General features: G+C 41.6%; 1 protein-coding gene across 1 annotated transcript in view; it reads left to right on the forward strand.

Annotated features, from left to right (window-relative positions):
- LOC124285512 (protocadherin Fat 1-like) overlaps positions 1-14,272 on the forward strand; it is a 196,513-nt gene that overhangs the window by 166,201 nt on the left and 16,040 nt on the right. Inside the window, 7 exon segments of the mRNA XM_046721752.1 lie at positions 41-187; positions 3,080-4,115; positions 4,973-5,140; positions 5,396-5,553; positions 6,617-7,019; positions 8,694-8,843; positions 8,986-9,162. Coding sequence (XP_046577708.1) covers positions 41-187; positions 3,080-4,115; positions 4,973-5,140; positions 5,396-5,553; positions 6,617-7,019; positions 8,694-8,843; positions 8,986-9,162 — 2,239 coding nt within the window.

The following is a 14,272-nucleotide window of genomic DNA, read 5'->3' on the forward strand; positions in this document are numbered from 1 at the left end:
GATACTTGACCGATATTGATAAAGTGATATTTGGCTTCAGATTGACCACTATGCCTTGATTATTGAGGCCCAAGACTCCGGGTTTCTCCAATCTCATTCTGCTACCACTGTTGTGTCTGTGCATGTACTGGATACCAATGACAACCCACCTCGTTTTACTCAAGCAAATTATACAGCCAGAGTTCAGGTGTGTACCAGTTTTCTTGTCTTCATAAAAGTAGTACTTATACATCTTTGAGACATGTATTTAGTTCACCTTGGCGAAGCCTGTGTTAGCTTATATCAGCCCATTGCCTGTTTGTCCTGCCAACCATCACGCTCACAAAGTCATTCTGTGTTACCCCTTGACCCATCACGGCAGTGGCTGTGTATACTGCAGCTGAACCTGTCAGCAATTGTGTCATGGTTGAGGTGAGGTCTAACAGAGAATGGATAGCTGAAAAACTAAGTCTCCCTATCTCTTTCTCCCTGTCCGTTCTGAGTTTGATGTGAAGAGCAAGATGGGATAAGGGTTTAGGACCTGCTTCCTCATGGATCAAAATAAGAGGACAACTTCAGCGTGTGAGATAAGTTAAGTATTCGTAAATATATGATTCCTTGTAAAAGTTTCAATTTTCATTCCCATCCTGAATCCCTAAAATTTTTAATTCTGCTTTTTCCATCTGCACGAATCCTGTTGTGAAAAGTGTCTTATCTTTTTAGACAATATTGTTAAATTTGTCTCCCAAGGAGTGAAGAAATGTCTATGCTGGGTTTTGAGTTGATGAGGTGAAAGGGAGAAGAAAAGAGTTGTCTACAAAGTGTGTGAAAACAACTGCCCGACCACAGTAATAGGACTAACATGCAGACACATTGCAGAAATCCTGTGAGATTGACAAATAGAAAAATAATACATCAGCAATCCTTGTTATAAAATAATAACGCATAAAGTGTATTAATAGATTCAGATTTTTTAAAATTATGCACTTTTTGCCTTTCTTCTTCTTCTGTCTCAGTCATTCTTTCTCTCTCTGACTCACTCACTCACACACACACACACACACACACACACACACACACAGAGAGTATGATTGACCTCAGTGAGGTCAAGGTCTCCAGAAATGATGACACACCTCCTGATTCATTCTTCAGTTAGCTTTTATCTTTTACTGAGATAAGCCTCGACAAATTAGTGAACAATTACTGTCAAGTAAGTTCAGTCATGTGAGACAAGAGGTGCAGTTCTGTGTCACTGGTTTTTGTGAGGAGAAGTTGATCAAGTTGCAACTTTCATTTCCACAAGAAATCTTAGCAGACTGCAGCAAATGAAGTTTAGTACCAGTTTAGTTGCACTACATGATCCACAACAGTGGATTGTAACTGATCTGACTGGATGGATGTGAAATGGCATTGTCGTTCTGTCAAACAGCTGATAATGGGTCAGGTGCACTATGCAATTTTACTGAATGCATATATCTTATGTGTTCAAATCAGTAAATTAATGAAGCTGTGGGTCACATCCCTGATAGATATGACCTGTCAGAATGTTGATACACTCTGGTTTCTATTGAACTGTTAAGTATATAACAAGGTGAGCTACAGTGCTATGTGTTATACTGCTATCAATACTGCTGTACAGACAGAATCCTAAGTTTTCTTCATATTATTGGGTTTCAAGCACATGCTAGAATATCAATAAAAAAAATGTAATTGTTATTATTCATTTTGTTTTCATCACCACTTAAGATTATACTTGTATTGTTCCATATTATCTGTTTGTAAACTAGAGCCTTTGTGATTGCTGTTAGAAGTGTCCAAGTGTAAGTTGTTTGTTTCCCTGAATGTCGGCATATTTGTGGTAGCATCTTTGAGGCTGCACTATTTTTGTAGGATGAATTCTTTTGAATTGGAGATATCATTAAACAAATCTTAACACATAAATCCTTATTCAATACAGCGATCTGATCTTATGAAAGTAAGTGAAGTACTTTTCAAATTAATATTTAACTTATGATAATTTGTTGCATGTTCGTTTTGTAGATATTTGAGTTGCTATTTCATTTTAATAGCTTGATTCAATGTATGTGACCTTGCAACCTGTACTCCTGTTTAGGTCAGTTTTTGTAGTAGATTGTCAATGAAGGTATATTGTCATGAATATTCTGTCAGAAATGAGTGTTTGTCGTCACAACTTAGTTTTCCAGACGGATGTCATTTATATGACTTCAAAGGATGTGTAGCAGTGTACTGTTCTATGTGTTGTGTTTTAATGTAGATGTGTTAAAAGCTGTTATTGATTTCTTTACATAGACGTTACATGCAGTGTGTGCATCCTGTCATAATGTCAACTGACACTTGAACTAGCTTTGGTCTAACTAGTGTTTGTCCGAGCAAGATTCCTGTTGTCTGTCTGACATTTGCATATCTGTCATAAACATTAGTTGCTTTTGCCATGTATTGAAACAGAATGGGGGACTAGACACTGCTCTGGTTTTTTCCTTCTGAAATTGTGATAAAAAGAAATTCTGGTCGGCATCATGTTTCGTATGTATGTAATTCTCAGAACTCATTAAAAAAACATTTGTATATGGCTAAAAGTTGTGATTCTGTTGTCTGCATGTGCACAGTGACAAATGTTTGAAATACAATAGTTTTATATGTCAAAGTGTCAATAGAGCTACAGTGCCAATGGATTAATTGAGGTTTTGATAAACATGAATGAATGCATTTCCCAGAATGATATCACAAGAATTCTTGTTTGCATGAGTATTCCAGTAGCAGAATGCACATGCTGTTATATTGTGTAGATGTACTTTGTTCCTGTTGCCCTGCATGTGTAGGAACAGTGCATGATAAATCCCATTTTTTGTCACACTGCTCTGTTAGCCTATGTTTACATTGAAAGCGTATCCTGCTTCATGAAGTCAGCAGCGATGTTATGTTTTTTCAGAAGTACATTGCTGATGCAGGTTGATATATTCTTTGAAATATCAGTTAAAAATGTCCTTGGACTTGACTTATAACTACTAGATGATAGTAATTCAATGGTTAGTTATGATGTAATTCTGAGTACTCAAGTTTCACTGCAAATATGTTTCAGGAAGGACGTCGAACAGGTGACAGCATACTGATGTTCATGGTAACAGATATCGATATGGTAGAAAATGGGCCTCCTTTTGATTACGATATCATCAGTGGAAACGGTAATAGGGAATTTCATATAAGTAATGATGGGAAGCTAAGCATAGCTGGAAAGCTAAACAAAGAGCTGAAAGACACTTATGAACTGACAGTTCGTGTATATGACAGTGGAAGACCAAGTCAGTATGCTGATACTTCAGCCACCATCTATGTGGTTGATGAAAGTATTCATGCCCCTGTTGTTCGGAATTTGTCCATTACTATCAGCTCATACAAGGATAAGTTCCCAGGAGGAGTCATTGGGAAAGTTGACTACAAAGATGATGATCCGTATGATACAGTTATCTTCCAGGTTGTTTCCAATAATCGTTATCTGTTTGATGTTGATCGCCACAATGGGAATGTTATCGCACTACTAGGACTTGATGCTGGCCACTATGAAATCAATATCAGTGTTAGTGATGGAAAGTTTACAAGTTTTTCTCAAGTTTCTGTTGATGTTGTATCAATATCTGAAGAAATGGTTGACAATGCAATTACTATCCAGTTTGCAAACATGATACCAGAACAATTCTTTGCTAACAGCAAGAAAGATTTTCAGGACATCCTTAAAAGAGAACTTGATGTCAGTGCAAGAAATATCAAAATAATCAATGTTCAACCAGCAACCGGCCCAAAATTTCCTGGACGATGGAAGAGAGATACATCGAGCAATCTTGATGTCCTTTTTGCTGTGAGAAAATCTGGGGACCGCTTTTTTAAGAAAAACTCCCTCAGGAAAAAAGTACTGCGTGCAGCACAACGTATTGAGTCGGCTGTTGGGGTGCAAGTCATCAAGGTGTTCAGTGATACTTGTACTGATGTAACGTGCACAGAAGGCATCTGTGTTGGAAGAGTTGTGTTTGACAACAACAGGCTTACACCAGTCATTGTGGGTGGTGAGAGCTTTGTGTCTGCAAGACACTACTACAGTTATCAATGTGTCTGCCAAGGAGGTAAGTGTAATTTATGAAATATTTCTGAAGGAACTTATGTAACTTCCAGGTTGTTCCTGGAAAATGAATGAATTAACCATTATCCAACATTTGGGTCAGCATTACATGTGTCAATATATTGGGAATATAGAAGTGAATGACCAGTAAACACTGTGTGCACAGTTGATTTTAACTTTGTGGTGAAGGATGATATTGTAACAACACACTGGTTAGAGCACACATGGTGAGAAAAGGCAAGAGGACTAATTATACATAGGTAGGATGATAGAATAGAGGAGATAAAGATGTTGCTTAATGAGTTCATATTACGATAGAATGAATTTCTATAGCCAAGATCTCTGTTCACTGATGGAAGTTGTTGGAGAGAATTTGAAAGGTCCCAGTACTCTATTGCATTGCTTGTGGTGCCACAGTGGTTGTAGGCTGAGTGACATGTAATGGAAATGTAATCATATGCTAGTGTTGTAGGGTGCTGCTGCTCATAATGTCAGCCACTGGTTTGTCAGAGCAGGCTTGATCATCTGCCATGACATAGCTGGAATATGGCAGACTGCTGCCATGTTGGTGCCATTAAGTACAGAGTCATCTGATGATTCCCTTTGATGACTTGCAGGATAAACAATGTATGCCATCATGTGTTCCCAGGAAGTCGACATGGCATCCAGGGCCCTGTTCCTCAAAGCGATCGTAGCACTACGACTGTCGTAAGTCTAAGTTAAAGTATGGGAGTTACGATCATCTTAGGGTTACGATCGCTTTGAGGAACGGGGCCCTGAACTGGAATGATGTAAGTTGGTAACTTCACTTGCTCAGATATTATCTGGCATTATTCCATTACTTTTGAACATTGCTTGCAGATCACTGTGACTCTCAGTTATGTGGTGGCACACCTTGTCCGTCCTACAAGTTGTGTGAGCTTGACCATTTCAACAAAAACGTATGTGTATGTCCCAATGGCAAAACAGGAGACCGATGTGACAAAGACCCCATCCAGTGCAAACCGTCTGACGTCAGTTGTCACAAAGGTATTTATGATACTTCAGTTTTACCATATCTGTCTCATGTGAGTGCCATAGTTTGCTTGTCTGGTGTCAACCTAGGCTGTTTCAAATCTAATTATTTGAAATATTTTCTGTTTTCTACCATACTCTTAAATTCAATGCTGTAAACTTATTGCTTAGGAATCTCCCATTTTGTTTCACTCTACTTTGCTCAAATCATTAGTATTTACACTGAAAATATTAGGGTATTTGACAACAACTTTCTAATTTTCTTTACAGGGGACCGTCCAATGACGTTCATGGGGCGTAGCTATGCTCGATGGGAGCTTAACCTGAAAACTGCCAAACAACTGACATTATCTTTGTGGATCAGGACCAGACAGCTGAACGCCAACTTGATGAACACCAGAGGAATTGCAGACTACAGTGTGCTTGAGGTAAGTCTATCCATCCTCAACACCTTCATCCACGCCTGGGGCGGTGGGGTAGCCTAGTGGTTAAAGCCTTGGCTCGTCACGCCGAAGACCCGGGTTCGAATCCCCACATGGGTACATTGTGTGAAGCCCATTTCTGGTGTCCCCCGCCGTGATGTTGCTGGAATATTGCTAAAAGCGGCTAAAACTAAACTCAGTCAGTCAGTCATCCACGCCTGGTCAGGAGCAAATTTCTGGAACTAATTGCGAAAACTTGGTTAACTTTTAAGTCAAAGTATGGTATTTATGATAAATGCATCCATACTTGATCAACTAAAGTGTGTTTCAATGTGGTAATAGTTGTAGTCTGACTGAGGTTGCGGGTACTAAAGGTGAGTTGGTGCACTGCCTATAACTTTACACAGGATTGGGTTGAGTTTATTGTAAGAAATACTCAATAACATTTGAAATGAAATAATAACAATGAATGAAATTAATTTTTCAAAAAAAATTAAGTAAAGAATTCTGGATTTTCAAGGGGCGGTGGGGTAGCCTAGTGGTTCAAGCGTTCGTTCGTCACGCCGAAGGCCCGGCTTCGATTCCCCACATGGGTACAATGTGTGAAGCCGATTTCTGGTGTCTCCTGCTGTGATATTGCTGGAACATTGCTAATAGCGGCGTAAAACCCAACACACTCACTCATTCAATGGATTTTGAAAGAATATTTGTTTGTAGTCAGGGCGTAAAACTACATGATTAAATTGCATAATTAATTTTAGATTTGTTGACTTGGTATATTGGTGTTACATGCACTTGGTTATGACTTTGCAAATTGGACCATAAAATGGTCATAATTCATTATTAATGCTGTGTGTTTGTATGATGAAGTGTATCAACATTCAAAGGACTATATGATCGAAAACTTTTACTAACTGAATGTGAAGAACAAAACTAAGGAATTTCATTCATGAATTTTATTGTCACTTTCTACTTTCTTTCTACCGTTATATCTACTTACTTTGCTTTGTGAATTTACTGTGTGTATTTTGTACATATTAATGTATTAATTATGTTCTGTTGCCAATAGATCATTGATGGTAAACTGCAGTACAAGTTTGACTGTGGTAGTGGAGAAGGCTTGGTCTCTATACCCATAGCTGTTAATGATGGCACCTGGCACAAAATAAATGTCGAGAGAAATGGTCGCATAGCAGAAATGGAACTGGACATGGAATACAAGGCAATGTCCACAGCACCAGGGACAAATGAGATCCTTAACTTGAACACTGACCAAATCTACTTTGGTGCAGAGGTCAACTGGCGAGAACAGTATCAGGCCATCAGTCATGGGTTTGAGGGCTGCATGAAGGATATCCACATATTTGATATACCACTGCTGTTCTCAGGGAGCAACAAGGTGACAAAGGATCAGCTGTTTGAGAGGATTGATTTCAACTGTAAAGAGGACCCATGGAAAAACCCTCCTCCAAGTGAGTTATGAAGCTAAACATGAACTGTCCCAACAGACTTGAATGATCTGAAAGTCAAAACAGAGTCAGTATCAGATTCATAGTTACATGCAAATAGATGTACGAATTAATGACTACATATTCTTGTTAAAGGTCATTATCATGCTTTTAGGGCTACTGTGGACAGAAGTGCCTCAGATAGTTCTCTATGATATTTCAATGATTTTTGCCTGGCTTTGCAGTTGTTTGTAAAATGTAGTTAAATTGTACCTTAAATGACAATTAGGTGCCTGACTCTGAGGGTGTGGGTTCATATGTTACATTTGACCACTTTCTAAATGGCATTGTGTATTCATAATTTACAATTGTTAATTAGATGTCTTTTTGGACATTTCCGTTCTTTTGCTTCATATCCAGGTGAGCTATGGTACATGCACTTTCTTTGTTAGCAGGTATTTCACTGGAAAAAAACCTTGATGGATATTATACTGCTCTCATAAAATTCTGTTCTTAAAAATGTTGTCTAAAAACTGTTAACAGGCTGGATGAGAACAGCAACTAATGTAAGGTTATTATAGCTGATGAATTGTCAGGAACATGTTTAAAGAGATCAGAGCATGTGAGGAAGTATCAATTCAATTCAATTCAATTTCTTTATTCTCATAAACCACCTTGGTGGTACAAGAGCATATATTGTAAACATATATACAAATACAAATTCAAATTCAAGATGGCAGTTAACAACATTTTTTTCTGACAAGAGATGATAGATGTAGGATATATTTTGATAGATTTACTATGTCTCGAGATGTTTTTACAGATAATATTTTCGTGAACTTTGTTTCATTGGGAAAAGAGGTCAAGTGGGAGGGTAAATATTCTTTCCTCAAAGTATCTAATGCTTTGCAATGAAAAATATAGTGGTATTCATCTGCGATGCTTTTAGAAGTACATAGTTGACACGTTCTCTCGTCCCTTGGAATATTTTTCCAGAGGCCTGTCTCAATAGGTAAACTATGGTTACATGTTCTAAATCTCAATAATGGCAAAGAAATGCGTTTTTGAAGGAGGAGATATACATCAAAATTGGGAAATGGCTTTAGGTGCTGATAGTGTATACCCTTAGGACTAGAAATAATGTCATTGTGCCAGTTTTGGATAAATTGATCAATGTCACATTTTCTTATTCAAGAAGTGGACCTGCAAACTGACAAATGCAGTATGAGTTTATATTAATCTCATATCTGTTCATCTGTATCTGAGCCACAGCTTTCCTGTTTTCTCGCCAATAAGTCCAGTTATATTATCCAGTGTGACATGTTTCACTTGGTGGTTCCTGTAAGTCATTTGTAACTTACGTGATTCATTGGAATATGAAACGACTAATATAATTTCTTCGAGAGGCACCTTAGAAGTTGTGAAGATGAAGGAAAACCAAGTTTTATTGATAGTCAACTTTATTGCAATGAGAGTGACATTTCAGTATAGGTACTAACACTGTAGTCAAGCAAGTGATGCTTGATAATGGTGTTAGTATCTACACCAAACCTTCGCACTCATTGCGATAAAGAAGTTTACTATCCATAAAACTTGTTTTTCCAACAAATATAATGTTAATCACATTCTGTCAAATTATAAAAAATATACATGGTTGTCTGACAATTTGGTCTGTATCTTAATTGTTTTACACTTCAGACATCTGCAGTAGTCATCCATGCATGCATGATGGCACATGTGTGTACAGTGGCCTCAACTCATTCACTTGCCAGTGCAAGGCACGGTACCTTGGTTCCAAGTGTGAAGTGGACACTAACCCATGCCAGGACAGTCCTTGCCTGCATCAAGGTACACTTTCAAAAGTTATCTGTATGTACTCTACTTTTGGTAAATATAAAGATTTTCTGTGACTATTGAACTGCCACACTATTTTTGACGAATGAAAAGATTATTTCTTGTTAATAACTGTAACTACATTGCTTTGTTACAGGCCAATGTTTGAAGGATACAGAAGTTCCAAATGGTTTTTCCTGCAAGTGTCAAGGAAAATTCCAGGGTAAAAAGTGTGAATATGGCCAACACTGCATTCCTAGTCCCTGTCTGCATGGTGGAACCTGCATTGAGGGGCCTCACTCACATATATGCCAGTGTCCAGTAGGATATAAAGGTAATAATGATAATAATAATAATAGTGCATATATATGGCTTTATTTCCAAACAAAAGGATGCTCAAAGCGCACAATATGGTTAAATATTAACAGTCGGGGGAAAGCTTGGCGGAAGAGGAAAGTTTTTAGTAAGGATTTGAAAGATGACAAGGTTTGAGAGTCTTTGAGTTGTTGGGGCTGATTATTCCACTCAGTAGCTGCAGCATATACAAATGATCTCCGCCATAGCGGACAGTGTTTGTTTTGGGGACAACAAGGAGAGACTTGGTCTGGGGTCTGAGATTGGTCGAAAACATCACGTCCTGTGTCAAACTAAAAATAGCCTGGCACACCAAGGGTATACTTCAGAACAGGATAACAGCGTGAACAATACACCGAAGTGCTGTCACATAACTGTAGTTATGATTATAGATATTTTACATTGATAGAGCAAAACTTGCAATTAGAATTACACAAATACTATACTTTTCCGATCACTGCATCAGAATTCATCTAAAAATCACTGGTAGATCACGGGGGCGTGTGCACAGCTGATTGCTATTCCCGGCTCTCTATACACAAAGTGAATCAGTTTATGACAATCCAAATGGAGGGGCCAAGATCTAAGGAATTTCCCTATGATGCTGCTGTTGCAGCATGGAAAGCTAAGAAAGAGAGAAGTTTATTTCACAAGTGTTGAAACAAAGGCCAGGTAAGAAAACTCATAGCGGGGATGTCCCCCTTAATCCCGAATTCCTGGATGCAACACTGCATTTCAGAGGCAATCGTCAATCAACCGCCAAACTACTCTCCGAGGGTCATATCCTCACTAATACAAAGCATCCTCTACTTACCTCCAAGGGTTGAATCCTGGTCAGACTGCCATGTGTCATATTTGCAACAGAGTATCCTGCACCTCATCCACAATGTCATTCTTCAGTTCTCATAATAATAGTATGTTAGCTGTACTTTCATTTATATTGAAGACACTGAAAATAGATGTGTTCAAGTTAAAAAAGGGATCAAATATATAAAGTGATACAAACTCCCGTATCCCACCCAAATGCCAATCATATTTGGCAATTTTTAACAATGAGATCCAGAGTTTTAAGATACAGAACCAATACCAGTTTTTGGTGGAGCTTGTTTATTTTACCGACACAGACTTTGTATCTCTCTACTTGACTGGTTCAAGTGCCCTCGCAGGACATGATACGGTTACTTCTTCCGAATCCTAGTTGAGAAGAAAGGATCTTTTCGGAAAGAAGTTTGATTCCACGTCCATGCAACTTCAAAATGGAGTGTCTTGAAAAATGTCTATATGTAATTGGTGGTATGACCCCATATGGGTCACCAATAATGCCTTCATGTTAATCGTGCAATGATTCTGTGACAATACGTAGCTGCATAAGCTTCCAAATGTTGTTGTTTTTTTGGTTGAACTTTGTATACAATCACGTTTACATCTTAATACAAGTTTAATCCATAAGAATCCTCAATTCCACATGGAATCTTCCTGGATCTTCATGTTCTTGGCTTAAGTTTCATCTAATTCTCATCTGTGTTGTAAGAACAGCCAATAAATATGATTGCAATTAGGCTCTTGGAAGCCCCCGGACATATCCTTGGAAAAATGTCAAGTTACCTCTTTCTTGTATGCAATCACAGAGGTAGTACCCTGAAGATTGCAAATATATTTAGAACTTTGGAATCATTAATTTTTCCTTATCCTGACTCATGCTTATTGCTTGTCTTCTTCCTCTTGCGAACTTAGTGGAACACTTGTATCTCCTATTGAAGCTCCCTTCAATAAAACAGACGTAAAATCACTACTCACCAGAGTTGTCTCTATCTCAGTTTTGGCGGGAAACTGTGGCACCACCGTGCTCCCACGCTTCACTCTCTCCTTCTTCGCCCTGTGAGCAGGTTGTGAGAGCGCCTGTGTCTCCTATACAGCACTATATCCTTTTATTTCTTAGTTATTCCCCTCTATATTACTTTTAGAGAGGTTTAGTTAGTATCCTTCAACAATATGGTTTGATATTTAGTTGTATTTAACACTGTTTATTCACCGTTTATTTTGTCCGTGTTTGTTCAGTTGTTTACCTTTCATGAAAACCTGTTTCAATTGTAGACTTCGGTTCTCTGCTGCTGACCCTCATCAACTGTGCCCTAGCTGCACTCAGACATGTTCTTCCAGCTCGCGCTGCATTCATTGCCAGCATTTAACTAATTTTGAATTTAATAAATACCTTCTTTGCGTCCTTAGACGTGCTGCAGATAGGTCGAGACGGGTTTGTCAGGTCATGGATAAACCAGCTGAGTCCCTCACGAGTCAACTGATGTCAGACAACCCCCTTCCGTCTGGTGATACGCCGGAGAATTCCTCGGGGGACGGGCGTGGGACGATGTCCGCCACCTTCAAGAAAAGGCCTGCTACTCGGACGTCCCTTCGCCGCAGCCTAAGGCGAGGAAGTCGTCATCTACCAGCGCCCGGCTCCGCATCCCAAGGGCGTTGACCACCTCTATGGGGAAGTCAGCGCAGACCACACGGACATTTTGGCTGAGATTGTTCCGTTGACGGAACGGGGACTCTACGATTAGCAGCCGCTCATCATCCCAGAGATACTTCACAAGAAGAGGCCAGTCTCAGCAACGGTGACTTCAGCGCAGATCTCCACGCAGCCCGAGGTATCTACGCTGACGGCAGATGAGCGATCCTTGGGCCATATCGCTATCACCGCAGAAAGGGCAGCTCCTCTACCACCGCAGACCTTCAACCCGGGGGACTTCATGCAGCAGTTTTCCCAACATATCATGGAAATGATGGAGCAGCGCTTCGGACTGGAGAGGGTATCACAGCCAGGCTGCAGAGAGGACCTGAGCCTTCGCGAAGGCTCCAACGCAGACGACGCTTCTGAGAGGCCCTCCACCAACGTGGCGTCTGGGATAAGATCTACCCTTCAGGACCAGCCTGCGAGAAGGACATCTCACCCATCCCCTGCTGCGGACTCGGACGATCAGCATTCGCGAAGGACGACCTCGCCCATCCCCTGCTGCGGACTCGGGCGATCAGCATTCGCGAAGGCACTCGCGAAGGACGACTCGCCCATCCCCGGATACGGACTCGGACGACCAGCATTCTTGAAGACACTCGCGAAGGACCAGTCGCCTATCCCCTGATGCGGACTCAGATGATCAGCGTTCGCGAAAGGCACTCACGAAGGACTTCGGATACAATCTCCAAGGCTACTTCCGCATCACGCAGATCGTCGAGGGATTCTCCGAGGCATTCGCGAACCAATAGTCGCTCATCTCCGCGCAGGTCTCCGCGCAGGTCACCCTACAGACCCAGTTCTCCGGGCTCCTCCCCTCGCCGATCTCCACGCAGGTCTCCACGAAGGTCGCCCCGCAGGTCTCCACGCAGGTCCCCGCAGTCGCGAAGGTCACCACCCAGATCACCGCTGGAGGAGAAACAACATCCTTTACTCAGCAATCCTGTCACTGAGGATCATCTTCTCTGACTCCGAGATACGCTACTGGATGGCCAACGGTCTGGACTTGGCGTCGCCCTCTAAGGACGAGAATACAGCTCATACCTATCTCATGCAGGATGAGGACGTCGACACGATCACTCTCCCACCGATTCATCCCATCGCAGCGGTTCCACAGAACTTGGACGCGGCCTTCAAGAATGCCACGAAAGCCCAGGCGCCGCATCTGCCACAGTTCAACGCCAAAAAGTTCTCATCCCATAACATGGATTCGTTCCTCAAAGCACAGGACATCGACGAGAACTTCAAAGTCATCAGCGATGCCAAGGCCAAGTCTTACAAGATCGAAGACAAGAAGTTGGCACAAGTCGAAACGATGACCAGGAGGACGTTCTTCGGCCATAACAGATCAAGAACAGTCAACGAAACACTCATTGCTAAGTTCCAGGACTCTACTGCGGAAGAAGACAGGATGATATACTCTGCACTCCTTATGCAGAAGAAGGACCAACAATTTATGACGGACCATCTCTCATCCATCTCCGCAGCACTGACACTAGCACGACGACTAGGTCTCCTCGCCTCCTGCACCTGGGGTGAACGCTTCACCAAGTCACTCTACACAGCCCCGTGGTCAACTCCATCCATCCTCGCTGGAGAAATTGACGAGGTCGCCAAGGAAGTTACCAAAGACTCCAGAGAGGTCCTCATGGTCAAGTCCATAGATACACTGGCCAGCGTCAGGCAATCATCCCAGCGCTACTCGGGTAGGTCGAAGTTCGCCGGGATCCAGAAGGCACGGGACAAGAAAATGAGTACCTCCAGAGGCGGAAAAGATTCTTTTCGTAGCCCAGCCGGCACCTATAGAGAGGGCGACCGGACGAGGCAGGGCACCCAGAGGCGTCAGGGATCATCGACGATGAAAAGGGGTTCGGAACGACTGGAGTCTTCCACCCCCAGCCGTTCCCGTACAACCTTCACAAGTGGGTGGACGTCTTCAACGGTACTGGGGAATACTTCAAGATCCGTTTGTATCCAACATCCTAAGAGACGGATATCGCATACAACTACAGGCAGCTCCGCCGCTTACAGTCGACCCTCACGAGTTCGACTTCAAGACCCATCAGACAGAGAGTGTTACGAGAGGCGGTCACATCTCTACTAGAGAAGCAAGCCATAGAAGTCATGGATCCAGCCCACATCACACCAGGGTTCTACTCCCCAGTTTTCCTAGTGCCCAAGAAAAACTCCAAAGAAAAGTTCCGACTTATCTACAATATGAGGGCGTTCAACAGAGACTATCTAAGCAGACCTCCCAAGTTCCGCATGATACATCTACCTCAATTACTCCACCTCATCCGTCCGATGGACTACATGGCCAGCATAGATCTACAGGACGCCTACCTGCATATTCCTGTACATCCGGCCTCAAGGAAGTACCTCAGGTTTACACTGGACGGTCTACACTACCAATGGAAGGTCCTGCCATTTAGAATATCGTCGGCCCCCTGGTTGTTTACAAGGGTGACGAAGCCCATAGTCGCATACCTACATCATCGAGGTCTACGCAGTGCCTTCTACCTCGACGACGGGATTCAAGTACATCACGATCCCAAGCGTCTCAGACTACAGCTGG

Source organism: Haliotis rubra, unplaced genomic scaffold, assembly GCF_003918875.1.
Source record: "Haliotis rubra isolate DU_JTF1 unplaced genomic scaffold, ASM391887v1 Scf361, whole genome shotgun sequence".
Classification (NCBI taxonomy): domain Eukaryota; kingdom Metazoa; phylum Mollusca; class Gastropoda; order Lepetellida; family Haliotidae; genus Haliotis; species Haliotis rubra.